General features: G+C 35.3%; 4 protein-coding genes across 5 annotated transcripts; 1 reads left to right on the forward strand and 3 right to left on the reverse strand.

The window, feature by feature from the left end:
* Positions 1 to 5,970: 5,970 nt before the first annotated feature.
* LOC120176564 lies at positions 5,971 to 8,101 on the forward strand. The gene is made up of 4 exons (XM_039182974.1): positions 5,971 to 6,119; positions 6,364 to 6,476; positions 6,593 to 7,460; positions 7,626 to 8,101. The coding sequence occupies exons 1-4, from the start codon at positions 5,971 to 5,973 to the stop codon at positions 7,708 to 7,710; spliced, it is 1,215 nt and encodes a 404-aa protein (XP_039038905.1). The 3' UTR covers positions 7,711 to 8,101.
* Positions 8,102 to 9,110: 1,009 nt separating this feature from the next.
* Positions 9,111 to 14,678, reverse strand: LOC120176476 (alpha-taxilin-like). 2 transcript variants are annotated; one of them, XM_039182904.1, is made up of 12 exons: positions 14,587 to 14,678; positions 14,000 to 14,372; positions 13,158 to 13,243; positions 12,666 to 12,774; positions 12,193 to 12,260; positions 11,656 to 11,733; positions 11,192 to 11,256; positions 10,793 to 10,859; positions 10,502 to 10,684; positions 9,877 to 9,933; positions 9,464 to 9,559; positions 9,111 to 9,358 (listed from the first exon to the last, which is right to left on the reverse strand). In XM_039182904.1, the coding sequence occupies exons 2-12, from the start codon at positions 14,367 to 14,369 to the stop codon at positions 9,266 to 9,268; spliced, it is 1,272 nt and encodes a 423-aa protein (XP_039038835.1). In that variant the 5' UTR covers positions 14,370 to 14,372; positions 14,587 to 14,678; the 3' UTR covers positions 9,111 to 9,265. The 2 variants fall into 2 exon arrangements, with proteins under 2 accessions (XP_039038835.1, XP_039038836.1); XM_039182905.1 differs by lacking the exons at positions 9,111 to 9,358; positions 9,464 to 9,559; positions 9,877 to 9,933 and adding an exon at positions 10,293 to 10,410.
* A 760-nt stretch (positions 14,679 to 15,438) lies between these two features.
* Positions 15,439 to 19,162, reverse strand: LOC120176475 (elongation factor 1-alpha-like). Its single transcript, XM_039182903.1, has 3 exons — positions 19,084 to 19,162; positions 16,709 to 17,190; positions 15,439 to 16,610 (listed from the first exon to the last, which is right to left on the reverse strand). The coding sequence occupies exons 2-3, from the start codon at positions 17,168 to 17,170 to the stop codon at positions 15,729 to 15,731; spliced, it is 1,344 nt and encodes a 447-aa protein (XP_039038834.1). The 5' UTR covers positions 17,171 to 17,190; positions 19,084 to 19,162; the 3' UTR covers positions 15,439 to 15,728.
* A 2,499-nt stretch (positions 19,163 to 21,661) lies between these two features.
* On the reverse strand, positions 21,662 to 26,718 carry LOC120176474 (nucleolar complex protein 2 homolog). Its single transcript, XM_039182902.1, has 14 exons — positions 26,630 to 26,718; positions 26,416 to 26,548; positions 26,202 to 26,262; positions 25,961 to 26,066; positions 25,809 to 25,860; positions 25,616 to 25,722; positions 25,230 to 25,298; positions 24,154 to 24,669; positions 23,562 to 23,864; positions 23,065 to 23,388; positions 22,761 to 22,967; positions 22,465 to 22,554; positions 22,277 to 22,374; positions 21,662 to 22,097 (listed from the first exon to the last, which is right to left on the reverse strand). The coding sequence occupies exons 2-14, from the start codon at positions 26,522 to 26,524 to the stop codon at positions 21,956 to 21,958; spliced, it is 2,184 nt and encodes a 727-aa protein (XP_039038833.1). The 5' UTR covers positions 26,525 to 26,548; positions 26,630 to 26,718; the 3' UTR covers positions 21,662 to 21,955.
* Between the last annotated feature and the right edge of the window lie 533 nt (positions 26,719 to 27,251).

Below are 27,251 nucleotides of genomic sequence, written 5' to 3' on the forward strand. Positions count from 1 at the left end.
AAATGGAGGTATTCATTTTCTACTCTCTTTTGGTTGTGAGATTTAAGATTTATAGGATCTCCCCTTTCTCCCCGGATTTGAAAGATAGATATACATTGCACGTGTTAATATTAGTTACCTTTTCTTTGTTTCTTTAATTTTATGAAGGTCATGGTAGGCAGGGCAGTTGGCATCTGTTTGAGGAAAATGGGGTCATGGATATGTTCCATCACGATCAGGTAACAAGATCTGGATGATGAGAATTTCGACTGTCAGATTCTTGTGTAGATGGGAAATATGGCCGAAACATTAGGGAAAACAACAGAGGGTTTTATAGCCGAGAGATTGGAGAGGTCAATCCTGGGAAAGCTGCAAGGGTCCCCAAGCACTCTGGAGGCCTCATCATGTCAATAATGAGCGGAGGTCCATGGATGATATGTCATCTACCATTCTCATATTCATTTGCTTTGTGAACATGGGATCAACTTCAAAAGGTCAGCATGATCATAAGACAAGTGCTGTAAATGGGGACACGGGTCAAAAATGTCAGAAAGAGAATTTATAGGCTCGGTTGATTGGAAGCCTCTGAAGTGGAGTCGCTATGGAAGCTCGTCTTCACGGGGTTCAGGCTTTTGCCATTCAAGTAGTTCAAGAGCTTAGGAGGTGTAGATTCTGATGAAGGGAAACTGAGTTGCAACAGAAAAATTGACCCCGTCCGTATCCTTCTGGGTATGCAGCAGCCTGTGTTCTCATCTGCACCTTCTGATGAGACAATGTCAAGAAAGAAGCCACGCCTTGCAGGGGTGGGGGTCTGGCCAAGTATGAGAAAAAGAAAGTTGAAGGGTCTGATACAACCACAGACAGAGGTGGGGCTATGATTTCTGTCTGTAATACGGAGTCTAACAATTCTCTGAGTTCTAACTTGGCATATAAGTTCCGACTGTGTGTTCTCCTGCAACTCCATCTGTTGCTTGCAGTTCATCGCCTGGTAATATTAGATTCACTTGTATATTTATTCTGTTTAAGCATTACCTAAAAAATGTGCTTTTATGACTATTCTCTTATATGGCAGCAATAACTGACGGTTCTTATTCGATTATATAGAAGCAATAACTCAGCATGACTGTTTGTTTGATAAGATGTTCCTGATTCATCATTATGCCGCCTGACCTTTTTAACACGAGTATTATAGGGTTGGACGATGTCCAAAGTATTCACAAGCGTTTTAGCAGGCCTGCATGCCAATTAAATTATGCATAGAACACTGTTGTTGTCACTATACGATCTAATACACCTTTTTAATGCCTTGGAAAAGTTCAACAGATTTTTTCATTGGCATGATAATTCGTGGTTTCCATGCTTAGTATCACTATTTGAGCACTGTGCATTCTTGACTTTCTTCTTCCCACTCAGAGCAAACTCTATCTGTGTACTCTTGATTTTATGAGGTGATAGCAATTTTCCTTTTATCAGTTCCTAGGTTTCAGTAATCATCCATGTAGCCTATCTATATCAATTATAGGGCCTGTTATTAAGGATGGAAAAGTCACATATCTTGCTAGATTGGTTGTTCCATCTGAGAACTGGACCCATGTAACCATGTGTTAGAAGAAACTTCTGTTTCTGTGCGTTCATGCTAATGACCAACTTTTCTTTAGTTGTTTCTTATTTAAGTTTTACATTCTTAAATGGTGTTATCCCTCTTATTAATAATTGGTTGGGCGTTCAAGAATGTGAAACAAAGCCTCAGTTCTATATGTTGGGTGTTGACTTGGTATTAAAAATCCTTGTTTCTTTTCTCTCTATGGTTGATGACTCCAGACCGCTTTTTCTTTAGTTGTTTTCTTATTTAAGTTTTACATTCTTAAATGGTGTTACCCTCTTATTAATAATTGGTTGGGCGTTCAAGAATGTGAAACAAAGCCTCAGTTCTATATGTTGGGTGTTTGACTTGGTATTAAAAATCCTTGTTTCTTTTCTCTCTATGGTTGATGACTCCAGACCGCTGTGCGTTTACATGGGAGCCTTTGTGGAGCTACATCTCGGATGCTATGTTGTTTTTATCTCACATCTATTCAGAATTGGGTTTCTTGTGGTCTTATACTTAACTTGGGTCCTTCCACTCATTGACAGTTGGTTTTATATTGGATGTTTGCCCCTATAGTTTACAAACCATGTCTGAATTAGTTTTTTTTTTATTTTTAAATTAATTGGAGAATGTGAAATTGCTGAATGTTAAATTATCTCTTTCTCCCTGTATTGATTGTGATGACGATGCTTTCTATTTATTCCCACAATGGTCCCGTTTTTGCAGGTGGGAAGAAAAATCATTTGGCAAGCTGCAAATATTGATAACGATATTAGTATTTACGTGGTTCTCTAAGCATTGGGTCTCAAAGTTATCTAGAAGGACCATCTTTTAATTTAGAGAAATTGGATATCAATTCAATTATTAATATGGGCTCTTCACTTATTAATTTGCTTCAACATGATGATCCTTGTACAGTAGATTCTAGTTTTGTTAGCTCTACAGCAATAAATAAGTTGCTACTAGTGAAAGGTGATGTTTTTTAAAGGTTTTGGAGATGACTGAATCTGAAATGAGTTCACTTGAAAAATGAATTCAAATCGTTGAAAGGTGATTCTAGATGTAATGTCCTTGCCCAGCAACATATAGTTCTCTTCCTGCTGAGAAACATGGAGAGCATGTGGGGAACAAGAGGCTCCATCCAGTATGTTCCCTCTACCTGCCCCTCTGAAGATTGATACTTGTGCTGATGCTCTTGTGGAAACGGGCCCCTTTGTAATACTGTACTGGTAGAAGTTAATTATGTTAAAGATGAGGATATTGATATTCCTGGCAACTTCTAGTTTTGTGGAACCATCATCTTTGGAAAAAGCATTTTTCTCCATCTAATATTGTTAAGTTCCCGAGTGCTCTGGTGATTTGGGTTCTGTTCTTACCGGTTCAGGTATGAAGGGACTGCGGTGACCATTCTGTTGGAAGGCAGTGTGCTTCAAAGATGATAATGATGCACCTGTTCTGAATATTCGAGATCTGATGCTGGTGGAGAGAATGTTATGTACGAAATAATATGGCTGCTAATAAGGAATTGGCTAATGTAGCTTCTGAGTATTTAATAAACTATTGCCAAAAGATTTTTATGGAGTTGCGATTTCTGAAATTGCTAATGTAGCATGTATGCAGCCTGATACCAGAATCAGGAAAAAAATTGCAATGAGGAAGCAGTGCTTAAGATTTAAGGAGAGAGTTTTGGCACTTAATTCAAAACATTTCAAAATGCATGGAAGGAAGAATATTGATTCACTTTCAATGAAAATGTCGTGCGAAGTCTCAGAAGAAGAATGAATTAAGTTTACATTCAATTCATGGTGGCTACCAAGCACGATCCTCCATTCATTCTCGAGTTACTTCTCCTGGTAATTGTTTGAGCCTCCTGTTTAGAAGGTTTATTTTTTATTCCAGTTTGTTGTGATTTGCATGTGGTTTTGAATGGCATAATTTCAGATCACGTAACACTTCATTTTGTTTCCTCTTCTCTCATCTGTTATCTCTTTCCAATTACCTTTTATCTTTGATCATTTGTCTCCTTGAATGCATGTAAGGTAAGTCTTGAGGATTATTTATCATAAGTTTAAACTGTGATATGCCTTTTGCAATTTTTATTGAAATGAACTTATTATAGAAGTATTACTAGAAATCAGTATTTGAAATAAAGGGAAATCTTGAATGGAAAAGGAGACTATTAGGTAGATTTCTTTTGTGAAGACAAGTGGATATCTAGGTTTAGATCTGTCATCCCAAGAATAGATGTCGATATGGTAGATCAAGGCAATTCAAGAAACTGTGTTCAGTTTATTAAATCAAATAGTAATCAACACTATCGAGGCATACAAAAACTTCCATGACAACCCTTTCGGATAAAGAATTGCACAACGCTACACTGGAAGACTGCTCATTGTTCTATATCATGAACAACAATCATGTGAGAGATTTATTATGCGAATGTTACTAAGTTTCTAGTTATCTCTTAATTTTTTTTAATCATTTCTATTTTCTCTTTGTTACAAATTGCTTTTATAGCATTTACCTAATGGCCAATCATTAATGGTGTTAGAGATTTGGGGTTTTAGTGGAGATTTTTTAATAACTCGGGTAAGTAGAAGGTAACCGTACTTTGACCTGTCTGGTGAAACTCATTCCACTTATTATGAATACTTGGAAGTTGGAATTTGTTAATTTGGTGTCACTGCATGTCAGTGATGCGCTGTTAGCACAGATTGCTTGCCTTCAAGAATATGTGATCAACATATTTGATTTGGTTGAATTTTATTACCTCTGCAAATGATTGATAGTCAATTCATATCTGTGATGTATTTTGAACATTTTTTTTTAAAGAATCATGGTCTTCAAGATCTATCTTATTTGAAATTGGATGTTTTAATCATGGCTAGCATTTGCTTGATTGCTTCAATTTTCCTGGTGGAATTGATAAAAGCACATGTATGTATTACCTTCCTATATTTTTTTTTAAACTGAAATGCTTTCACCTAAGAAATCAGTATTCCTAATGATTGTAACTGTTCACAATTTTTTTTATTCCTAGTAAATATAGTAAGCATGTGGCTTTTGACTTTGATATTCTTTTAAATTTGTCTTCTTTTTTCCGGTTTCTGTTCTTGAAAATTGTTTCTTAAAGATGAAGTTATTGGTGATGATATTATAAATAATATTTGGGGTTGTTTTTGTAGCTGGAAACCTGGTCCTGGAACCTAGTGCAGAGATGATCAATTTTACTAGAAACTACTTCTAGATTCCCATGGCAGAACTCACAGGAATGCTTGAAAATGCCCGCATTAATTTTGGATGATAAAGAGAAGAAGTTTCGAGGTTTATCTCTAGTAACGGATTGGTTGAAGATCCATTAACTATTGAGAAGGAAAGAGCTTTGATCAATCCTTGGACATCAGAGGAGAAGGAAATTTTCATAGATAAGTTGGCTGCCTTTGGGAAGGACTTCAGAAAGATTGCCTCCTTTCTTGATCACAAGACTACTGCAGACTGGTTGAGTTCTATTACAAGATCACAAGTCTGAATGTTTTGAGAAAACAAAGAACAAGAATGATCCCAGTAAGCAGGGAAGTCTGCTGTGAATACCTACTTGTTGACATCGGGGAAAAAACGGAGTCGTGAAAATACAGCATCGCATGGTATTCTTGGTGCAATTCCAGTTATAGCCGCTCATGCCGAAAGTAGCATTCAAAACAGGCATAATCTTCTGGTAGGATCGTTTTAGGAGGGAGGTTTGTTTCTAAAACATCTGGAGTTGATGATAGCATTGTTATAAGGTCATCTAATTTTGATATTGCTGGAAGTGATCAAGATACCGTTGCTGCTGATGTTTTAGCTGGTATATGCGGTTCTCTCTCTTCAGAGGCAATGAGTTCCTGTATCACTAGTGCTGGCCCTGGAGAGGGTTACCATCATGACCGGAAGTGCCACAAAGTTGATTCTGTGGTTAAAAAGCCCTCAACATCTGATGTCTTGCAGAATGCCGACGAGGATGCTTTTTCAGATGAAACTTGTGGGGAAATGGTTTCTGCTCATTGGACTGATGAGGAAAATCCTCTTTATACAGGCTGTCTCAGCCTATGGTAAGGATTTTGATATGATTTCACAATATGTTGTACAAGATCCAGGGATCAGTGCAAGGTTTTCTTCAGTAAGGCTCGTAAATGCCTTGGGCTTGACTTGATACACCCAACAACAAGGAACACTTGTACTCCCCTGAGTGATGATGCGAATGCTGGTGGTACTGATACTGAAGATGCTTGTGTCCAAGAGAGCTCAGTTATTTGTGGTGATAAGTTGGGATCTAATGTGGAAGACGACTTACCTCCCAGTATTATGAGCATGAATTTGGATGAATCGGATCCTACCAGGAAGTGAGTTTGCAAACTGATCTGATCATGTCAGAGGGAAATGACGGGAGGCTAGTAGATCACCAAAACACTGAGGCAGTGGAAGATATTTTTTCTGATGTAGACCTGACTGGGTCAATTTCTGAAGATGGTGCTGATGCTATGGATTTGAGAACAAAGCGGCTGAATCACTACAGGTTCAGATAAGTGTTGCCTTGGCCAATTTAAGCTCTCTAAGAAAGCACGTTGTCGAACGGGGTGTTCCTCTCGCTGTAGCCGCATCTCATGGGGAGTCAGTTGGTCCTTGTCTTTCTAGTTTAGATGCATCGGTTGAGCCCAAATCTGATGCTGCTTTGTCTACTGAGGGGTTTCAAAATAATTTGGAGGCACAGAAACATTTTTGTCCAAAAATGGTACGAATGAATGTGATGCAAAATGCAGTGCGGAGACTGGCAGTCAAATTATATGTAGGCCGGTTTCAAATAGAACTGGTGATGAGTCCATTGATAAAAATTTTGACGCTAAAGTTCTGCATCAAGTCCCTCTTGACTTGGGTTCTGCCGGAAAGCCTTCTATCTTATTATTCCCTGATGAAAGCTCTTTCGCTAAAATTTCTGTATTACATGATTCTGATACCTCTCAATGTGAGAACATATGCAACCAAGATAAGTTGTCATCAACCCTTGCTTATCCGGAGAAGAAAGACAAACACTCTCACAAGATGCTAGTGGGCATGTGTCAGCGCAATTTTCTGGAGAGCCCTTGGTGGATCTTGCTGAACTGCAAATCTCAAATTTGAAAGAAATAAATGATGATGTAGGGTGTAGTCAGCTAGCTGAGCTTAAAAGGCGTTCACCATCGGAAAGGGGTGTGGCTGGTTCATTTTTGGCTCATGATTATCTTCATAAATGCAATAGTCCAAAGCCAGCTGCTGAGCTTCCACGACTGGTACAAAAATCAGAGCAAGCAAACAGCAGGCAGAAATCCCACTTTTGGAGTCTGTCGGATACAGAAAAACCTTGCAGGAATGGGAATGTCAAGCTATTTGGCCAGATACTCAATTCGAGCTCCCAAGACGATGAAAAGGTGGTCCATTTCTCGAAAAGTGCGAAGTATTCAGATTTGAACTTGACATCATGTAAAAATGTTGGTGGAAATGGATCTTTATCAAAGTTCGACGAGAACATCAGTTTTGCACCGGAAAATGTTCCCAGGAGAAGTTATGGTTTATGGGATGGCAACAGGATACAAACTGGGTTGTCATCTTTGCCAGACTCTGCTATTTTAGTGGCAAAGTATCCTGGTGCATTTGTTAATTATTCATCTTCATCATCATCTCAAATGGAGCAGCAGGCATCACAGACCTTTCGGAATACCGACAGAAACTTGAATGGTGTTTCAGTTTTTACTCCTAGGGAAATAAACAGCAATGGCACTGTGACGGATTATCAAGCGTACAGGGGCCATGATTGTACCAAGGTAGCACCATTTACCGCAGATGTAAAGCAGCAACAAGGAATGTTCTCCGAGAAGCAAAGACAAAATAATGGTTTTGATGCAGTCTCGAATTTACAGCAGCGGGGAAGGGGAATGGTTGGAATGAATGTAATGGGGACCGGAGGAGGAGGAGGAGTCGTAGGGGGCTCGTGCTCAAAACTTTCGGATCCCGTAGCGGTGCTTAGGATGCAGTTTGCTAAAACGGAACCATATGGTGGGCAGAGTGGGAGCAGGACGAGGGAAGAGGAGTCGACGTGGAGAGGTAAGGGGGACATGAACATACGCAGGTAGTAGAAACCAAATTCCTCAGCAGCAATGACTCTTTGCTGCACTGTATAATAGGGTTTTTTTTCTAATGAAAGTCATGATGATAAGGGCAAGCAGTCTCAAGTCCTGAAAGTTTTTTTTTTTTTTGGGGGGGGGGGGGGGCTAAGAAAGAAAACATATCAGGTGGCCTTTGTAATATTTGCAGCAGTTGTATTTGATGGAAAAATACACATAATCTGTCAAAAGTTTAGGGGGCAATACTGTTATTTTGCTGTTTCTTGTACATCCAGAATAGTCCTGAGAAGACAATCTCAAGCGACCTATTAGAAGGGATGGTCAAAAAGTCAAGAGTCCGACAGGTCTTGGCCCGACCCTATAGGGTGGTTTTTTTTTTTTAAAAATAAGATTGGTTTTAAGGTGAAAAAAATCAATCGGTCCGATTCGGTTTAAATTATTAATTTTTTATGTAATATATTTAAATTAGGAAGGGGTTTTTAATTTTATATTATGAAAATATATTCTTTGATTATTAAAAATATAAAATTATTATATATATTTTAATAATTTAAAATATAATAATAATTTAAAATATATTATTTTAAAATATTAATATATTGGGTTGGGTTAGGTTAGAATTTTTTTTAATTTAAAAATTGGATGGGATAGGGTCGAGTTTAAATAATATAATTTTAGGTCGGGGCCGAGGCAGCCTAAAGCTCCGCTCGCCCGTGCCTATCCGTACGTACTGGTAAACCTTCAGTCCATACGGCGATGTTACAGGCAATTTTGACCTAATACTATATGCGGTTAATTGTTTAGTCTATTACGGCATAAGAATTTTAATTTTGGGAACTACAACATTCGTTACAGTGACTTAAAACTTGTCATGTCTAGGCGACTTGAAACTCGTTATGTCTAGAATTTTGGGAACTTCTCACTTTGACATGGTGAGCACGATTAAAAAAATATTATTTGGACAAATTTATCATATGAGCGTAACGAGTTTACCTTTCACTGTATCCCAAATTAATTTTGGAGATGGCTTAATGAGTTATTTTTTTTGGTTTATTAGGCCAATTTTACCCGATGTTACATGACTCAAAGAGACCGAATGTATAAAGAGCTCAGACCCATAATTTTTATCTCATTGTTATAAATTGTGATTCTTCTGTCTAAATTAAAAGAGGTTAACATCGTACGTCAAACAATTTCAACCTCCAATTACATGACCATGAAGCAGCTATCACCACCAAGTCTCTCTCTAAAGCTTCAACAATGAATAAAATCTTCCAACACTCATCAGCAAATCAACTAGGAACGCTCGTATATAAATAAGAAGATATTCACTAGAGCATGATAACATAATCCAAAATAACACACAAGTTCATAGCCAAAATGCATGAAATAGGGTACTTGAAAAACTCGTAAGAGAACGATATCGATTTCCTTTTCTTGATGAACAGGAAAGATGACAATTTAAACCATAATAATAATAATAAGACATGCATTCATATTCGGTTAAATAACATGTTTGCATTCAAATTGTCATGGAATCAAGGCTGTTGCCTCCGGAGGAGCTTTACTTCCTCTCTGCTTGAAGGGATCGGCACAATGATTCGAGCTTTTCTTTCTGGTTCCTTGTCTTATCCAATTGTTTCTTCAATAGCTCGCGCTGCTCGAGCAAAGATGAATAACAATTAGTAGCAGGTAAACTCTTGTTGAAACAGATTATGATTCCTAAAGAATGAAAGCTTAAAACTGATCTTAAACTGTGTACCTCCTCCACAAGTTCTATGAGAGTAACATCGGATTTGTCGCATTTGCTCTTCAAGAATACATTTTCCTTCTTCAGTTCCTTGATTGATTTTCCCATCTAATTTGTATACAAAAGGGGGGGAAATAGTTGGTGACTTGAACAGAAATCATAACACAACATGGGGACTTGGATTCGGGTACGAATGTGTAACGTGATTATGTATCAGACATTGATATGTTCGTTTTACACGATATTTCCATGTATTTCAAGAGTCACTAGGGCATCATATCTCCGTACGTAAGTTTGGACATGGGAACTTCAAGAAATATGAAGAGCCGGACTGACATAGCATGAGTCAAACCATGCAAAAAACTGAGAAAACTTGTGCTCTAAGGAATATGTTGACTCTTAAAGGTAGAAGGCAAATAATGTACCTTTTCAATCTCTTGCTTAAATGTTTCAAATACCTCATTGCTCTTTATCAAGGCATCCTGCAAAATTAAGCAGAGTTCAAACATAACGAAGATGAGATAGGTTCAAATACCAACGGTAAGACAAAAGGGCATGTAGACACTAATCAGATTTCAGTATTGCTGCATCTTGGCATTCGATATGCAGAGGATGTCGGACCAGTGAAGTGCATACAATGAATGACTTCTTAGTTGCCTACAAAGGTATTAAAAAAGCTTTCCACTATTATTCCTACAACGAAAGCACAATTTCTTAAAGCTTTTTAATGTATTTGTAGGATCTTTTAAGAGCCGTATCCCCATATCTACATTCGGATATGCATCGGAAACAGGTATTAGACATAGATACTTCACTAGTTTTCAGTTAGCAAAATCACTTGGATTGTAGTTTCCTACTGAATCATGATATTGCGCATGTGACAACAAACCTTCCATTTAGACCTCTTAACTGAAATCCGGTGTCAGCCATCCAAGACAAATGATATAAGCACTCAATACCTAATATCTGTATTCATCAGTTTAAAGAGGAAAAAAAAGGAAAAAACTGCCACTGAAACCGAAATGGTAAATGACATGGAAAGAATCTGACCTGAAACTGTTGGAATTTTTCTCCATCGGCTGTCAACTGAGTGCGCAAGTTCTTTTCAGTTGCCAATAACTGTGACACTTGCTCTGCATATACTTTCATCTGCGTTTTTTCTTGAACCAATTTCTCTTCATGTTGTTTAATTTTTAGATCAGCAAGCTCTAGTTCTAGTGTTTTCTGCTTTAGCTGTGTTGAATGTCCAAAACATAGGTTAATCTCACGGTTCTAGACAACACAATTTGATTCTATTTTGAGATGGAAAACCTTCATTATACCGGTAAATTTAACCCGTACCTTTTGTTCAAAATGTTGTTCAGAGAGAGCATATTGATCGGCAAACTGCTTCAACTTCTCTCTTAACCTATACATGAAGAATTCCAAAGTTCTGAGTGGTGACAAACTGGAAGTAAAACAATAGGTTAAATCAAAATAAATGATATAAGTGTGACGATGCTTTCCCAGATAGCAGGAACTCTGTAGAAATTTACTTGGAAAAGCCGATATATTTGAAAACCCCTAAAGTAAGATCAGATGTCCGAATCAAATGATCATTGGGAAAAGGGAAAAAAAACAAAAGAACCAGAATACAGAACATGTATAATTTGGTGTTTTGGATAACTTTCAGAGTATAGATGTTACCAATCTTGAAGGACAATATTTGTTATAATTAGACATGCAATTCCTGTTTCTTACATCTCATTCTCCTTCAATTGAGATAGACACTCATTCTTCTGCTCTTCCATCTTATTGGTCACATCCTATATGAAGGGGAAAAAAGAAGATTAAGAAACTACCAGTAAAATATGTTTAGGGTGAATCTCTTTCAGTACCCGGCACTTAAGCTCGAGTCCTATTAACATAGAATCATCCAACATGAGATGCAGTTTTCAACTCTCGATTCAACTAATAGACTTGCAGTACTATCTTGATGAGTTACAACACAGTTCTCTTTACCATTTATCTTGCTTTTAACATATCATCTCTGTTGACCTATGCTACATATATGCTATGCAAACTCTTTTCATGGTATCAATCATGTTTGGCAGTTAAGAAAATGATATTAGGAAGTAATATAACTACAGAGAGATGGACCAGTCAGCATGTAGGTCAGTATATCCACCAAGATCGCTTTCAAAATCAAAACGGGGGCATCAAACCTTGATCGCATTATGGAACCTCGCTGATAAATCTAATCTTATATCTTGCCCTTCTGTTGATACCCGTTTGCATTCATCCTGTGAAATCATGAACAAACTCATCAGCAGCTTCTTAAAAGAAAGACAAATAGCTCAAAAAGGACAAGTATATATAATAATATATTTGACGTGGAAATTGAAGGTTTTTAAAAGACAGCTATAAAAAATTCGCCATTAACGATCTCAAATATATCAAAATTAATGGTAAAACTAAAGGAGTGTTGCTTTCCTCAATTAAATTTGTTCTGCAGATTTACCGTCACTTGATTAAAAGTACGCCAAGCGCTTACGGAAGAAACCAGGGGTTCAAAAAATGTTTGTAAGTGCAACTTTATAGAGGAAGTACAGTTGAGATCAGAACCGTTACTTATATCATTTTATGGTTGGTTTGTAACATAATTGTAAGGTCAACATACTCGGTGCAAAGTGTACCAAGAACAAATACTCAGTAGGATGCAATAAATCAAAAAGTGACAAAAGCATCCAAAGAGAACATACCATTAACATTTTGTTTTGCCGTTGTAACTCCCTACAAAGTGATTCAAGTTTATCTCGGACAGCAATAGCTACACGAGTACGCACAGAAACAAAAATCAGTTCCGTGATGTCAAAGATATTGAGAGAGATTATAATATTCACCAGTGTGCCATACGTGCCTATTAGAGATCGTGGCAATAGTTATCATACTTGAACACTCAAATTTAATTAATAAATTTATATTTATATTTGCAAACTGAACACGCAGAAATTGTATACACCCAACATATAGCATATATAAAAACCAGTTTTCAAACTTAATGGACAAGTATCATTGTTGGCAACAAAAGGTATATTCACATCAAAACAACTCGTACTATCATGAAGGATCGATAAATTTTGGTCTTAGGTAAACTAGACCTACATATTCATCACATCATTTGATACAGAGAATAGTGTCTTTTTGGGCATCATAAAATGTTATTTCAACTTACCTGAATCTCTTTCTGCGAGAACTTGTTGATATGTGAAAGAGAACTCGAGAAATTCCTTTTCAGATTTTAATGTACGTTTTGCATTCTTGCGTTTGGTTTCGATGGTTTCCTAATAAATAAACCGGTGAGTTCACTTATATAGATGAAAATGATATAAAATAAGCATATAGAAGTGAACTCAGAATTAACTGAACCTCAATGAACTGACTGTCATACTCTTGGAAAAATGCAACATTAACATATTTATGAACTATCACCATTGCAACTGAAGACCTCTTCTAATATGCATGATCAAATGGTTTTCCTATTCTCCTTGAAACGAACATTATTTAATCATCTAGAATTGCGATAAAGAGTACCCTCTAGAAAAGAAAAGAAAAATACGCGACCAGCCAAAGTTACCAACAGCCTCGGGATAAAAAATTAGAGAATGGACGGTTCCACAAACATAACAATTCGAAAGAACTTAGTCATGTGCTATGATCTACTAACTGTTTTTTTGTTCTTCGCAGAATCCACACTCTCCGATGAATATGTTTCCTTCAAGTTAGTAGATTTAGTTTCTGATCCTCCTTCACCTGCAGCGAAAAACAAAACACTAATGAGCACTAGAAAACCTAAAAACCATCCAAGTTTAAAATTGAAAAAGTAGTACTAAGGCATGTGCCTAGGCATTGGGCTTTAGCACTAGATAAAAAAATCACCTCATATCATTTTGGATGAGGCAGATTTGACCAGGAGCATGTCTGATGTACTTAAGCAGGCTTTTTATACAAGACATATATGAAAAGAAAAAGACCTCATAGAAGTTATTTTCAATTTCTTTTATTTTTTTTCTTTCATCGGGTATACCGTTACTTGTAATAGTATGTTAAAATCGAATTCTTTGCTTCTCAATACTTTTTGAGTGGTAACCAAAGACATCAAACTATAAGAAAAAACCCTTCCATAGAAGAAGAAAATTTGCTTATAGTCTGTAGATCAACTGGACACACACACACACACACTGGATAGACATACACACAAAAGCACACATACAAAATGTTCTTAATAGATTTGTTTTCAGCTTCTCAATTTTCATGCAATATAAGAGTTCTAACAATGGATTTAAATAGCGGCCCGCTATCGGAATAGTGGCCGTTGTATAGCGGTAAAGGTGTTGCCTGAAGCCGTTATTATACGACAGTGATACCCTCAACACACGCAATAGGACCGGCTATTGCCACAATCGCGATAAACGCAAAGCAACCGAAAATGCGACCTTAATCGCAATTTAAGTCCTGGGTTCTAATGCCTAAAAATGCACTTATTCATCTGAAAGTTAGAGAAATTACATCTTACTGTAGTTTGGGACTCCCCTTTAAGTTCTCCTTTCATCTCACTGAATTCTGTCGCCTCAACCTTTGCAGCCTCAGGAATGGAACGGCTGGGCGCCACGTGACCGACTAATTTACCGTCAACAGAATCCAAATAACTATCAAAAGTATCAACTTCAGACAATGGAACAGGAAAAGTTCTTTGCTTCAGGCCCTTTCTTGCTCCAAATTCATTGGCAACTAAGCCATCTTCTTTATAATCAGGTTCCGAAGGTTTTTCCTGTTCCAAAACTGGAGTTTTAGGAGCCAAAGGATCTGAAGGACTCTCAACAAAACCATCAGGCAACGAATCCACTTCAGGAAGTTGATTTGCCTCTGGGTTTTCCATTTTCTACCCAAAAAAAGGGGAAACAAATGTCATTTTAACACTTATTAAACAAAAATGAAGAAAGCCCATATCAAATAACTCCTGGGTTTTCATCATAAGAAGGTAAAAGCTCAATGTCTAGATGGCCAATATTCAAGATTCCACTTTTTTAAACAAATAATAGGGGGGGAAAGCATAATCCATGAACTCCAAAGAGATGAGATTAGAGACGGATTACCGGATATGATGATGAAGAAAGGAATGAAAAATCCTTCAAGCTTTGCTGGTTCGGATGATCTTCGCCTTTGTTCGTTCACTTTTTTTTTTAAGTGTTGGAAGTGAAAGTAAAAGCTGAAAAATGATTCGTTTGTCTCTTTTAGTTTAGAGAAAATTCTCTGAATAGTCACCAAACTTTTGATTAATATCTATTTTAATCATTCAATTTTAAATACTTCTCAATTTAGTTATTACTACTATACATTGTTATTTGATCACTCGCCATCACATTATAAACGGAAATGATAGAAGGATGAAAAAATATATTGATCTCTAGGTTTGCTTTGTTGGTTCGTTGACATTTCATGATTTTCATCTATTTTTTTATATATCACTTTATATATTTTTTTATTTCTCATGACGTTAGACATAATTTACGATTTTCGATGGTCTTTAAGTAGTTTAATCCATCTGTTGTAATTCATTTATCAACCTTGAAAGTAATTTATTTAGAGATTACTTTCTCACAACTTTAGACTATAATTTGTGATTTTCGGTGATCTTTCAATAATTTGATCTCTTATTGTAATTCATTTATCGATGCAATTATATCTGTATATATCTATATTTTATCGACGGTTTTTTTTGTCTTTCCCTTGTCTAGGGACTAGTTTCTTGTGTTCCTATAACCAAAAAAATACATTAAATTCTTAGTATTTATATATTTTATTAATTTGATTTAAATTTTAAATAAATAAATTTAATTTTATATTACTTTGATTAAATCATTGGTATAACCAGAAAAGATCATAACACAAGATATAAAGGCTGGGATAATATAAAACGCTTAAATACCATTGATTCGAGAAAAAAGCCCAGGAACAGACCTGGGCTGGACAGCATTGTAGTTTTATATATAACTAAAAAAAAACGTTTGAAGACGACGACACACTACTGACTCTGAAAGATGAAACCTCTCCACCGCCGATCAAGAACCCAGTTCTGCGAACAGTACCCTCGACACGACGGCGAAAAATCGAAACACCCAACTAAACCATCAAAACATGTAACTAAGAATCCCATGATGCACCTACCAGCTTCAACCAATGCTTTATTGTAGTAACCGTGATGAACTTCGGTTGAATCAACCAAAACCCTCGAGGTTCATTTTTTCTTGACGGCAGATTTGGTCACCTTGGCTCCAGTTGGGTCTTTCTTCTCCACGTTCTTTATGACACCAACTGCAACGGTCTGTCTCATGTCCCTAACAGCAAAACGTCCGAGCGGAGGGTATGTGGCGAAGGTTTCGACAACCATGGGCTTGGTGGGAACCATCTTGATCATACCGGCATCACCGTTCTTCAAGAACTTAGGCTCCTTCTCGAGCTCCTTACCGGACCGCCTGTCAATTTTGGTCACGAGTTCGGCAAACTTGACAGCAATGTGGGAGGTGTGGCAATCGAGGACGGGTGCATAACCGTTTCCGATCTGACCTGGGTGGTTCATGATGATGACTTGGGAGGTGAAGTTGGCTGCCTCCTTGGCAGGATCATCCTTGGAGTTTGAGGCAACGTACCCTCGCTTGAGATCCTTGACGGCAACATTCTTCACATTGAACCCAACATTGTCACCGGGGAGAGCCTCTTGAAGTGCTTCATGATGCATCTCAACGGACTTAACTTCAGTGGTCAATCCAGTAGGTCCGAATGTAACAACCATTCCAGGCTTGAGAACACCAGTTTCGACACGACCCACTGGGACAGTTCCAATGCCACCAATCTTGTAGACATCCTGAAGTGGGAGACGGAGGGGCTTGTCAGAGGGTCTCTTGGGCTCATTGATCTGGTCAAGAGCCTCAAGGAGGGTTGGACCCTTGTACCAGTCCAGGTTGGCGGATCTCTCAATCATGTTGTCACCCTCGAAACCGGAGATGGGGACAAATGGGATCTTCTCGGGGTTGTATCCAACCTTCTTCAGGTAGGAAGAAACTTCCTTAACAATTTCATCATACCTTGCCTTGGAGTATTTGGGGGTTGTGGCATCCATCTGTGCAGAAATTAACAGAAATATTAGAACAAAACCAATTAAATAATAACTAAGCTGAAACTCAAGCCATAGAACATTATATTTAAGCAAAATTTAACCTTGTTGCAGCAGCAAATCATTTGCTTGACACCAAGAGTGAAGGCAAGGAGAGCATGCTCCCGGGTCTGCCCATCCTTGGAAATACCGGCTTCAAAACCTCCGGTGGTGGAGTCAATAATAAGGACAGCACAGTCAGCCTGAGAGGTACCCGTAATCATGTTCTTGATGAAGTCGCGATGACCAGGGGCATCGATAACAGTACAGTAGTACTTGGTTGTCTCAAACTTCCACAAGGCAATATCAATGGTGATACCACGCTCACGCTCAGCCTTCAACTTGTCAAGCACCCAGGCATACTTGAATGATCTCTTGTTCATCTCAGCAGCTTCCTTCTCAAACCTCTCAATGACACGCTTGTCAATTCCTCCAAGCTTGTAGATCAAGTGCCCAGTGGTGGTCGATTTTCCAGAGTCGACATGGCCAATAACCACAATGTTAATGTGAGACTTCTCCTTGCCCATCACGGAGTATTAACTAGGAACTGCGTACACAAAAATAAAAAAAAGGCTAAACAAAAATCCCGTACAAACAATCAGCAGATAAAGTCATAGATTTGTCTATTATTTCTTCTAATTGATTTCAAAATAAAATATTAGTAGCGAATAAATTAATCGGACAGTTCCTTTTTCATTGTTTCTTTAAATAACTGTTTTAAACATTGAACATACAATGATTTTAATTCTATATAAAACAATTACAAATTATGTCACCCGGAAAAAATCAAACCAGAATAATACAATACATTAAGGATGCGTTTGATTCACGGAATATAAGATTATCAGTTAATAGGATTACTGGGAATGTTGTATTTATGTTTGGTTGATTTAGCAGGAATGTAAGATTATCGTGTTTGGTTAGAGGAATAAAAAATTATTAGAATATATATTTGACCAAATTGTCCTTATTATTTATTTGATTTTTTAACAAGTTGAAAAATATTTATACATTTTATTTAAAAAATTTAAATTAATAAAATATATATATATTTTTTACAAAATTAAAAATATAAAATGATTTAATGAAATGGTAAAATTTTATTTTAACCCCTGAACTTCATATAAAATTTGAATTATATATATATTTTTTTGTAAATCTAAAAATAATTTAAGGATAAATTTATAATTTAACCTTCGTAAAATTTTTATTATTCAATGACAGAAGAAGAATATTTTTGAGAAAAAAAATTTAAGGGCATTTAGTCCAAAACGTACGAAGAAAAGGGAAATAATGACATTCCCGGTAATATATCTCAAAAATTCTACTATTGGTAATAAAACATTACCGAGAATGAGATTCCCGACCAACCAAACATGGAAATATGAATTTCATTCCTATGAAAATCTCACATTCCTTAAACCAAACACCCCCTAAACTCATACAATCAAATGAAAACAACAAACAAATTATCCACAGAAAAGTCACAGGTTTAAAATAAAAACAAAAAAGATTCTCACAGAGATGACTTGATCACATCAAAATCCTGGATAACTTTTTATTTAAAAAACAAAATAGATTTTCGCACAGAGATGACTTGATCACATCAAAATCCAGGATAATTTTAAACTTAAAACACAATTCATGATATTCTAATATAATTTAATCTATACTCGCTTATGATTTATTCGTGATATAAAAAATCAAAATAATTACACACAGAAATAAAAATAAATGATTCACATAAAATTCGCGGATTAAAAACAAAAATAAAACAGAGTTTCTCACAGAAATGACTTAATCACAACAAAATCCTGGATAATTCTCTATAAAACACAAATCGAGATATTTTACTGTAAATTTTAATTCTAACATACAGTGATTCTAATTCTATATAATACAATTATAACTAGTAATGATTTATTCATGCTATAAATATATCTAAAGATAAAAGAACAAAATAATTCACATAAAAACAAAAACAAATGATCCACATAAAAGTCGCAGATTTAAATAAAAAAATAAAACAGAGTTTCTCATAGAAATGACTTAATAACAAAAAAATCCTGGATAATTTTTAATTTAAAACAAAAATCGAGATATTATACTGTAATCTAATTTATAATTATTCATGATTTATTCACGCTATAAATATATCTAAAGATAAATAATCAAAATAATTCACATAAAAATATCGTTTCTATCATCAAATCTAAGAAGAGAATATCCGAATCGAAACGCAAGGGAATTGAAGAAAAACAAAAGCATTCCCAATAAATAATCAGAGCCATCAGATCTTCAAAATCATAACAAATACGGAAATAAGATCATAAACAGAAACCGATACATGAGAATCGGGATCGAGAAATACAGAACAACAAATCGATCTTCCAAAACAAAATCGAAAACGAGCATGAAATTGAGGATCTGAGAATCGAACCTTTCAAAGGATAGATCAAATGCCGAAACAGTGGAGGGAGGAGAGAACGAGAGCGACTCTAGTAGGGAATTCGAGTGTGCCTCTCGTATCTATTTATAGTCTGGTTTCCCTATTTTACGTTTCCTAAAATGCCCTTTTTCGTATTCGTTTTTGATAGGTAAGTTCTCCGGTTTCCTAGTGGCGGATGGCTTTCATGTCCACGTGTTTTACGATTGACGTGCTTTGAACGGACGGTTGTTATTGGTGATATGTTGTTACGCGCTTAAGATGAGCGTGGCATTGATTTTATTTTGGTATCGGATCCGGGTCGTTTCCAGATAAGATGACCCGGATGACGTGGTAAATAGAAAAATTATATGGCGCATAGGAAAATACTTGGGGACAAAGAAAAGGAAGATTTCGAGAACAATGGGAAATTATATTTTGGTTTAATTGTTTTACTTTTTTATTTTATTATTTAAATATATATTTTTTATTTATGATTATAAGATTTATTAAAGATTATCTATGAAAATAATATTCTTTTATATTATTTATAGTGAATATGTTACACAATACGTTTCTCTTTATATGATATAATCAATAAGAAATTTCTTTTTATTAGAAAAAAAGATTTAAGGGTTAAAATAGGGATGACATGGGTAAGGTATTTGGTCCACTCGACCCGAGAACAAGGAGTCATTCACCCGAGACCTGACCAAAACAAGTTTTCAACCGACCCGAATTGATATATAACTTAAAAATCAAACCTGACTCGATATATAACTTAAAAACCAGACCCGACCCGAAATAATAAAAAAATATTTTTATTCAATAAAAACAATGGCTTAATTGGAAAAAAATAGAGGGGTATTATTGTAATTATTCCTAAATATATAAGGTAAAATTATATATTTTTTGGGGTCAGGTCGGATATTTTTCACCCTAAACTCAAATCTGGTCATACCCGAACATCACAATAAAAAAAAAACTCGACTCGACCCGACCCGAATCTATTTTTTTTAAAACGACCCGATCGGGTCGGGTCGAAATCCGTCGGATCTGGGTCTCATGCCCATCCCTAGATTAAAAGCCAAAAAAAAAAGATTAAAATATTTTTTTAAAAAAAGTTTAAGGATGAAAATGTCATTACTTGAATTGTTATTAGATAAAAAAATTCAAATTAACTTAAATTTTGAATTACTTTGTTTAAATTATCTCAAATTATTTAAAAAATAAATATAAATAATTTTTAAAATTTTAATGAGGTACTGATTTTATATCTTGATCTGTAGTACTTTAAAAAATTAAAATTAAAAAGGATATTTAACGACAACGTGATAAAATTTAGAGAGAGAAAAAATAAAAAAAATATTGATACAACTAAAAATGGATAACTTTATTGTTCATACTAAATTTAAATTTTCATTCACTTTATATATTATTATTAATTAAATAATTTCTTCAATTGGAAAAATATAAAATATAGATAAACAAATATGTATAATTTTATTTTTATAGTAATATAGTTATAATAATATATTTTTATTTTTACTTTATATTATATTTTAATATTGTGTAACTATTAAATTTTAATTTGATTTTTATATTTTAAATATTTTATATTTATATAAACTATAATATTTATCTTCCTCGCCAAGGATTTATTGAGAATTAATTTAATTCAATTAAAAATATTTATTTAGATAAATTTATATAAAATTAAATCGTTTATATTACCCGTTTCTCATCAAATCCGCATTGTTAAAGAAATGATTATTGATATTAATAGATAATATAAATAATTTATAGAAATAAACATCATTTTTAATTAAATATCACAAAAAATGTATTCTATCCTTTCGATATCAAAATTTGAACATATAAAATTCCAATTTTTTGAATCTGTATCTTTCAAATATTATGAACACCAATGGCAATGAAATGGTTGATATGGATGAATTCATGATCACAATGATTTTCAACATGATAGAATATGACAAAGCTTAATAAATAAAATAAAGAATGAAATATATAAAAAATTAGAAAGTTGAAAAGTTAAATAAATGAAAAAAGTTGGAGTTAAAATGCCATGTCATCATTCTATTAAGAGACTTATTATCTCTCGAGATCTCAAGTTCGAGTACTACAAATGCCAGATGTATGATCATTCATTATTAAATGATTGAAAAAATATTGAATATATACCGCCTTTTATTTATACATATTTATAAAAAAAATTTAAATTGAAAATTTTTAAACTTTAGTTACCAACATAAGAGTGAAAAAAAGCTGAGTGATTATATGTGTAATTTGTACAATAAATATATCAAATAAAACCATTGTCGTCTCGTCCATGGGGAGAGCAAGAGCGGGTCGTCCACAGGGTTTCAAAATGTGGTCCGAAAACGTGATAGTGCCCGCGAAATAGCGGTAGCTTCACCTTCCGAATTAGCCGCTACACCCGTAATGGCGCCCGCGACGGCCGAAATCACGGTAAACACGAAATGACCAAAAATGCGATTACGATTTGAAACCCTGGTCTTCCCCTCTCCAATTAAACACAACTTTCACCACTTACCAACCATAAATCAATTGTAAAGGTTTCATCTTAATAACGGCAAAATTCGTTCAGATCGTTATCGCCGATAAACGAAGAACACCATCAACAGAATCTAAACCAACAGATAATCCAAGATTTGATTCTCCTATAACTAATGTCGCATGCAAAACTTGTTTGCCTTGATGTTCAAACCCACCTTTTGCTAACAAAATTTTCCTTCGCATTTCTGCTTTACAAACACAAATCATTGAATAATCGATCTATAAAATGAAGAATAAGTTTGCCTACTCTTACGAATTAGTAGACGGAGGCAATGGCAGGGTGTCTATCTTATGTTTTCCTTTTCTTGCTCGTTTTTCGGACTTTTCCATTGTTAGTCGACATCTCCACTTTATTTCCCTCCAAAACTTCATCAATGGCATTCACAGGGACGGTGTCGTTTGGCAGCTGTCTTTTCGATTGAGGCAAGGAACTGCAGTACCAATGACGGGTTAGTTCTAAATGAACATCAATGTGTTTCGGCATTCATGATGTTGCTAAACAATAACTTGAAATGGCGCCAGAATCATAAAGCATCCCCTCTTTCCCCACCCCAAAACCCGAAGAAGTGTAAAGATCAGAGCCAAGAAAGAGAGAAAGAAAGAAGGGCACCTTATCTTCTGATTCATAACCAGTTTTGAGGAAGCCGCTTTCTCGATTATACTCTTGTAATATTGTGTGAATGGAGCCTTGGCATTGGACTTTTCATACTGCATCCCAACCATTTATGAAGTTCAGGAAATCCCTTCGCTACAATTATAGACAATTTACATATAATTTTGAAGTAAAGGAAGGTAAACCTGAAGAAATGATTCGACAGATTGATGATCTTTCGGTGAAAATGCCACCTCATCTCTCTTCCTCTGTATAAATTCAATGTTCTGCTCCACCTAAAACATCAGAAAGAACTGAACTTTTATCATCTTCTTCCTATTTTCACTTATTTTTTCTTTTTTCATAGCACGATGTAAAAGATTGCATTTTCTTTTCAGGGAGGAGGTTTGAGATTACTTTCTTCTATTCCTATGTAGCTCAACACTAACAAGACAGAGCTGGTTCGAACAACATACAACTGCAAGTTCCGAAAAGTCCTTACCTGATCGATAAATCGCTTCACCACACGCCGGTAACTCTCAGTGGTTGTAGTCTCAACAAACTTCTTGAGGCAGATGAGAGGAATAGTAGCCAGCTCAGGAAAAGTTATGTGACAGCTCCATTGAGCAAAGTGCATTGCAAGTAATTCAATGACGGACGAAACACACTTGTCTTGAAAGTTTCGAGATTTTAGCAAATGTTTCGGCAACTGCATCAAAACATCCAGGTTAATTATAGCAAGACTACATAGATCTTGCGCGCAAAGGACATTTCAATTCAGAGTAACAATGATGATAAATCCTAACCTTTATGGTGGAAGAGAAGTTGAAATCTTTTCCGGGTTTTCCATTGACCTTTCCAGTTTTATATTCCAAAATATCCATAGCAAATGATGCAACAGGAATGAAAACCCCAGTTGCACTAGAAAGGTTATTCAACCACTGAATGCATTTGATTCTTAGAGGCAAATATTTTGGTCCAGGAAACAAGACAGCTACTCCGTTGATAATCTGAATGATAACGTATAACAATGGCTGAAGATCATAATCGTGTATGTTTGCTGATATAAATGTAACCCAGAGATCAACGCAGATTGTATACTGCCAACTGCATATCCTTTTTACAGCCTCCTGCTTACAAGCAATAACAAACAAGCAACATCAAAACCTTGGCCTTGCCTAATAACATCAGAGTAATAATGAACTACATATATCCATAGGATCAAATTAAAAGTATAATGAAACAATGTCCAATCGTGTCTCATCAAATTAAATGATAACACGAAAGACATGAGCATGCATACCTTCTTCTTTGTTTGTAGACCCGTCTGCAATATCTTAGAAAGGTGCTCCACACAGACAAATGCCTTTTTGGATGAGTTTTGCACATCTTGAGAGCAAAGCTCAATAAAGGAATTGCGCAGAAACTGAATGTGTTTGGAAGATACTGGATCGACAAATTTGCAGTGACCAATGAAGGCCTTATATGTTTTAATCAAGCATGAGTCGAAACAATCTGAGCTAAACACAGAAGCCACATCTTTTATGACCAGGAAAGAATGTGATGCAAGAGTCCCTTCACCTGTTACCCATAGGTGAACTGCAATCTGTAATCAATTTAAAGTGTTATTGCTGAGTATGAAAAAAGTAATAATTAGATAGCTATTCAATAGCAAGAAGGTATTGATGGAAATATAAGAACAAAAAATGAAAGTTTAAAAGAATTATTACAAGATTCCTCATGTCTTGCATTCTCCTAATTCCCACATATATACCAACTGAATAGTATAAACAATATTATCATTCCTCTATATCCTAAAACTACTAGTACTAACAAAAGTTACAAAACTGATCACAATATATATATCAAGTGTCATATCTCATGGATTGCAATACCTTGATTAGTCTTTGCAGCAACGGACAAAAAGCAGCAAAAAATATTACCGAGGCTCTGATTTTAACCAAGGAGAAGGCGAGTATCTCCGAGTCAGTAACCTGATTCAGAAGAAACAGTGTACTTCTCAAATAAGACTTGATTAGTGGCTTCATAGTTTTCCATTTTGAACTATTCTTCAACTCTAAAACGGTCTCCTTTTTGCAACTAGAACATGATATTCCAAGCATTTCTCGAAAAATATTATCAGCCTCCTGAAGCATGAAGATTAAAATCTTGGAAAAGGCTTTGCTGTCTGGATGTCCACAGCACGAGGCAACATCATGAAGATCATAATGGCATGCAGTTCTATACCCATTCAATAAACTAGTAAGTGCAGAAATACTATGATGCTCTCTGAGTAATTGGCACAAAAAATTAAGAGCAGAGCTAGTCAACAACTTGTCCTTTCTTAAATTTACAGTGCCTTTCTCAGGACTTTCTGTGCCATCTTCACTAGTATTGTCCTCATCGGAATACTGTCACAAAAGGTAAAAAATAAAAAGTTCAGAAAGGCACTGCCATCAGATGGACAAAATAAGGGCAGAAGGGAGGAATCAAAGAATTCCACTACTTTTCCTTCTATTTTCTGAAATACTAGCAAATGATCACGAGTTCATAATTCTTCAATAACATGCCATATTAGCATGCAATCATAATATCTCAGGCAAAGAAAGGAGCACAATACGTCAATATATTCCCTTTACTCCATACAAGATATATCATACATCTCAGTATCTAACCTTGGTGGTACTAATTTTTTTTTGGTTTTAATTTGCACCATGCAACACTAAATATTAATTGTAAGTGTTGCTTTCACCCCAAGACTTACAATTTCATAATCTTCTGACACAGAAAATTAGGATCAACGTTAGAAAAGCTTGTAGGTTCTTTCCTATTGTAACCTAAGTGCAAACAAACGCAAATCAAGAGCAAATGATACCGAGAAAACAAAAAACTAAAAAGATTGACGCAATTTCCGATCTAATAACAATTAACACATAATCTAGTTGGCAAAAAACGACATTAAAGAACTTACATATTCCTCATTCTTTAATTTCCCAAGGCCGTTCTCATAGCTTTCCAGAAACTTAGAAAATTCAGGATCCTGACATTAACATAGTAGAAATGATCAATGAAAAAAAATTATAGTAGCAACAATTTGTGAATTTTATGTAACAACAAACCTATACAATCCAAAGCTCAGTCAGAACGAAAGAGCAAATAAATCTGACTAAGCATTTATATTAAGTAATTAATTCAAGTATTGTTTGCAGTATACAATTCTAATGAGGCATTCATTTGAGTATATCAGCATGAAGTTCGTCTTTAACTCCTAGTTGGAATCAGAACAAACCAATCTTTGACTCAAAACACTATATAATCTCACAAAATTTGCAATTCGATGTCAATAAGACCTGATACCTTTTTCTGCAACCTCTCTAATTTTTTCTTCTTCTGTGCAAGCTCTAAATGAATTGCCCTGTTCTGCTCCAACAAATCACCAGTACCACCGTTGTCTACATCAATATCTATGAAAGCACAGGAAAATGAATTGGAAATATTCGCAATAACAGTAGGGGGGAACACAGAGGAGTAACTGTTCATAGTGCCTCACCATCTTGATCACTCTGAGTTCCATTTTCATCCAGAGACGGACAGCTCGAGTCCTAATCAATATATTCAAATTTCAAACATCAATATGGGAAACCCTTTCTTCCCTCAAAAGAAAGCCAGCTGAAGATTTTAAGAAGTTTTATATTTCAAAACCTCAAATAAATATCCATCGCTGCCGGAATCATCTTCAACCACATCGCTCTCATCACCAAATACTGCATCAAGCTCAGTATCCTCTATATTTTTGCTTTCGAAGCCTCTGAAAATGTATTTTAAATGTTTTAAGAAAATGCAAACTATCACTTATCAGCATCGTTGAAGCACAATTAGAAGCAGAATTTAAAAAGCAAAGGAGAGAATATAAATGAAACAGATGATCATAACCAAATTTTACCTTTCATTCGACTTCCCTATTTGATCTTCTTCAAGGTTCTCTGCTTCCTCCTTCTTATCTCCTGTAAAATTTTCACCAGAAATAAGAGTTCTCGTTGACAAATTTAACTATTACACCCAATACTAGATGAACAAACCACAGTTCGAACTAAAAAAAAAATCATAGACAAAGCAATAGAAACGCATTTTATTTTACTAAAATAAACATAAATTACTTTTAGAAGCCTTCCTTTTGAACATAGATTTCAACTGCCGTTTTCTTTTCAACACAGATTGAAGATTCTTCTTCGCAAATTTCCTCGCTTTTTTCCCTAACTTCCCCATTTTCCCTAATATTTCGAGAAACACCTAAGAACAGAAGGCAATACAATTTAGTTTTTCTACTATTTTATCAATTCAATAAGAAAAAAAACGGGAGGTTTTCCGGACCTGCAACAATGGCGGCTTTGTTGTGATTTTTGAGTTTTGGGGGCGAGGGCGGAGGGATGGTTAAGTTCTTTTAGGGCTTTTAAGTTAAACAGAGAGATTAAAGGACCAATATTTTAAATTTGAATTACTTGGGGGATATTTTTATAATTTTGAGAAATAAGTAGGGTTTATAAATATGGGTAAACTACACGTATAGTACCTTAACTATCACTTTTGTTCCATTTTGGTCACCCAACTGTTTTTTTAAAATCATACATAATGTTACATTTTGATTTTATTTTAGTCATCTATCATTTAAAAAGTAAGAGGACTGCTAATGTGACATTACCTTATGGTGATATGCTAGCGTCACTGTTAAGTTTTTAAAGGCATATAACTAAAATGAAATCAAAATTAGATGTTAGGTGTAATTTAAAAAAAGTTGGGTGACCAAAATGAAATAAAAGTGGTAGTTAAAGTACTAAATATAAATTTACCCTATAAATATTGGGGATAAATCAACTTTTAGTTCCTGAATTTGATATTTTTCCAACTTATTGTTTAACTTCTTTTGTTTGTGTTAATCCTTGAACATAGATATTTTATTGATCTTTATTCATTCCAATGATACAAACACCCATAA

The sequence above is a fragment of the Hibiscus syriacus genome, unplaced genomic scaffold, assembly GCF_006381635.1.
Source record: "Hibiscus syriacus cultivar Baekdansim isolate YM2019G1 unplaced genomic scaffold, ASM638163v2 tig00112249_pilon, whole genome shotgun sequence".
NCBI classification, from domain to species: domain Eukaryota; kingdom Viridiplantae; phylum Streptophyta; class Magnoliopsida; order Malvales; family Malvaceae; genus Hibiscus; species Hibiscus syriacus.

Excerpts from the sequence above, each read along its gene's own strand:
- LOC120176474 (XM_039182902.1), bottom strand. The coding sequence starts at position 26,524 with ATGGGGAAGTTAGGGAAAAAAGCGAGGAAATTTGCGAAGAAGAATCTT. Across the intron at positions 26,263-26,415 it reads CAAAAGGAAGGCTTCTAAAA|GAGATAAGAAGGAGGAAGCA; the intron begins GTAATTTATGTT and ends AAAATTTTACAG. Across the intron at positions 22,098-22,276 it reads GTTATGAATCAGAAGATAAG|TTCCTTGCCTCAATCGAAAA; the intron begins GTGCCCTTCTTT and ends TTGGTACTGCAG.
- LOC120176564 (XM_039182974.1), top strand. The coding sequence starts at position 5,971 with ATGTCAGAGGGAAATGACGGGAGGCTAGTAGATCACCAAAACACTGAG. Across the intron at positions 6,120-6,363 it reads AAGCGGCTGAATCACTACAG|TGCGGAGACTGGCAGTCAAA; the intron begins GTTCAGATAAGT and ends TGCAAAATGCAG. Across the intron at positions 6,477-6,592 it reads TCAAGTCCCTCTTGACTTGG|TTGTCATCAACCCTTGCTTA; the intron begins GTTCTGCCGGAA and ends AACCAAGATAAG.
- LOC120176476 (XM_039182904.1), bottom strand. The coding sequence starts at position 14,369 with ATGGAAAACCCAGAGGCAAATCAACTTCCTGAAGTGGATTCGTTGCCT. Across the intron at positions 10,685-10,792 it reads AACAACATTTTGAACAAAAG|CTAAAGCAGAAAACACTAGA; the intron begins GTACGGGTTAAA and ends CATTCAACACAG. Across the intron at positions 9,359-9,463 it reads TCATAGAACTTGTGGAGGAG|CGCGAGCTATTGAAGAAACA; the intron begins GTACACAGTTTA and ends TTGCTCGAGCAG.
- LOC120176475 (XM_039182903.1), bottom strand. The coding sequence starts at position 17,170 with ATGGGCAAGGAGAAGTCTCACATTAACATTGTGGTTATTGGCCATGTC. Across the intron at positions 16,611-16,708 it reads TGATTTGCTGCTGCAACAAG|ATGGATGCCACAACCCCCAA; the intron begins GTTAAATTTTGC and ends ATTTCTGCACAG.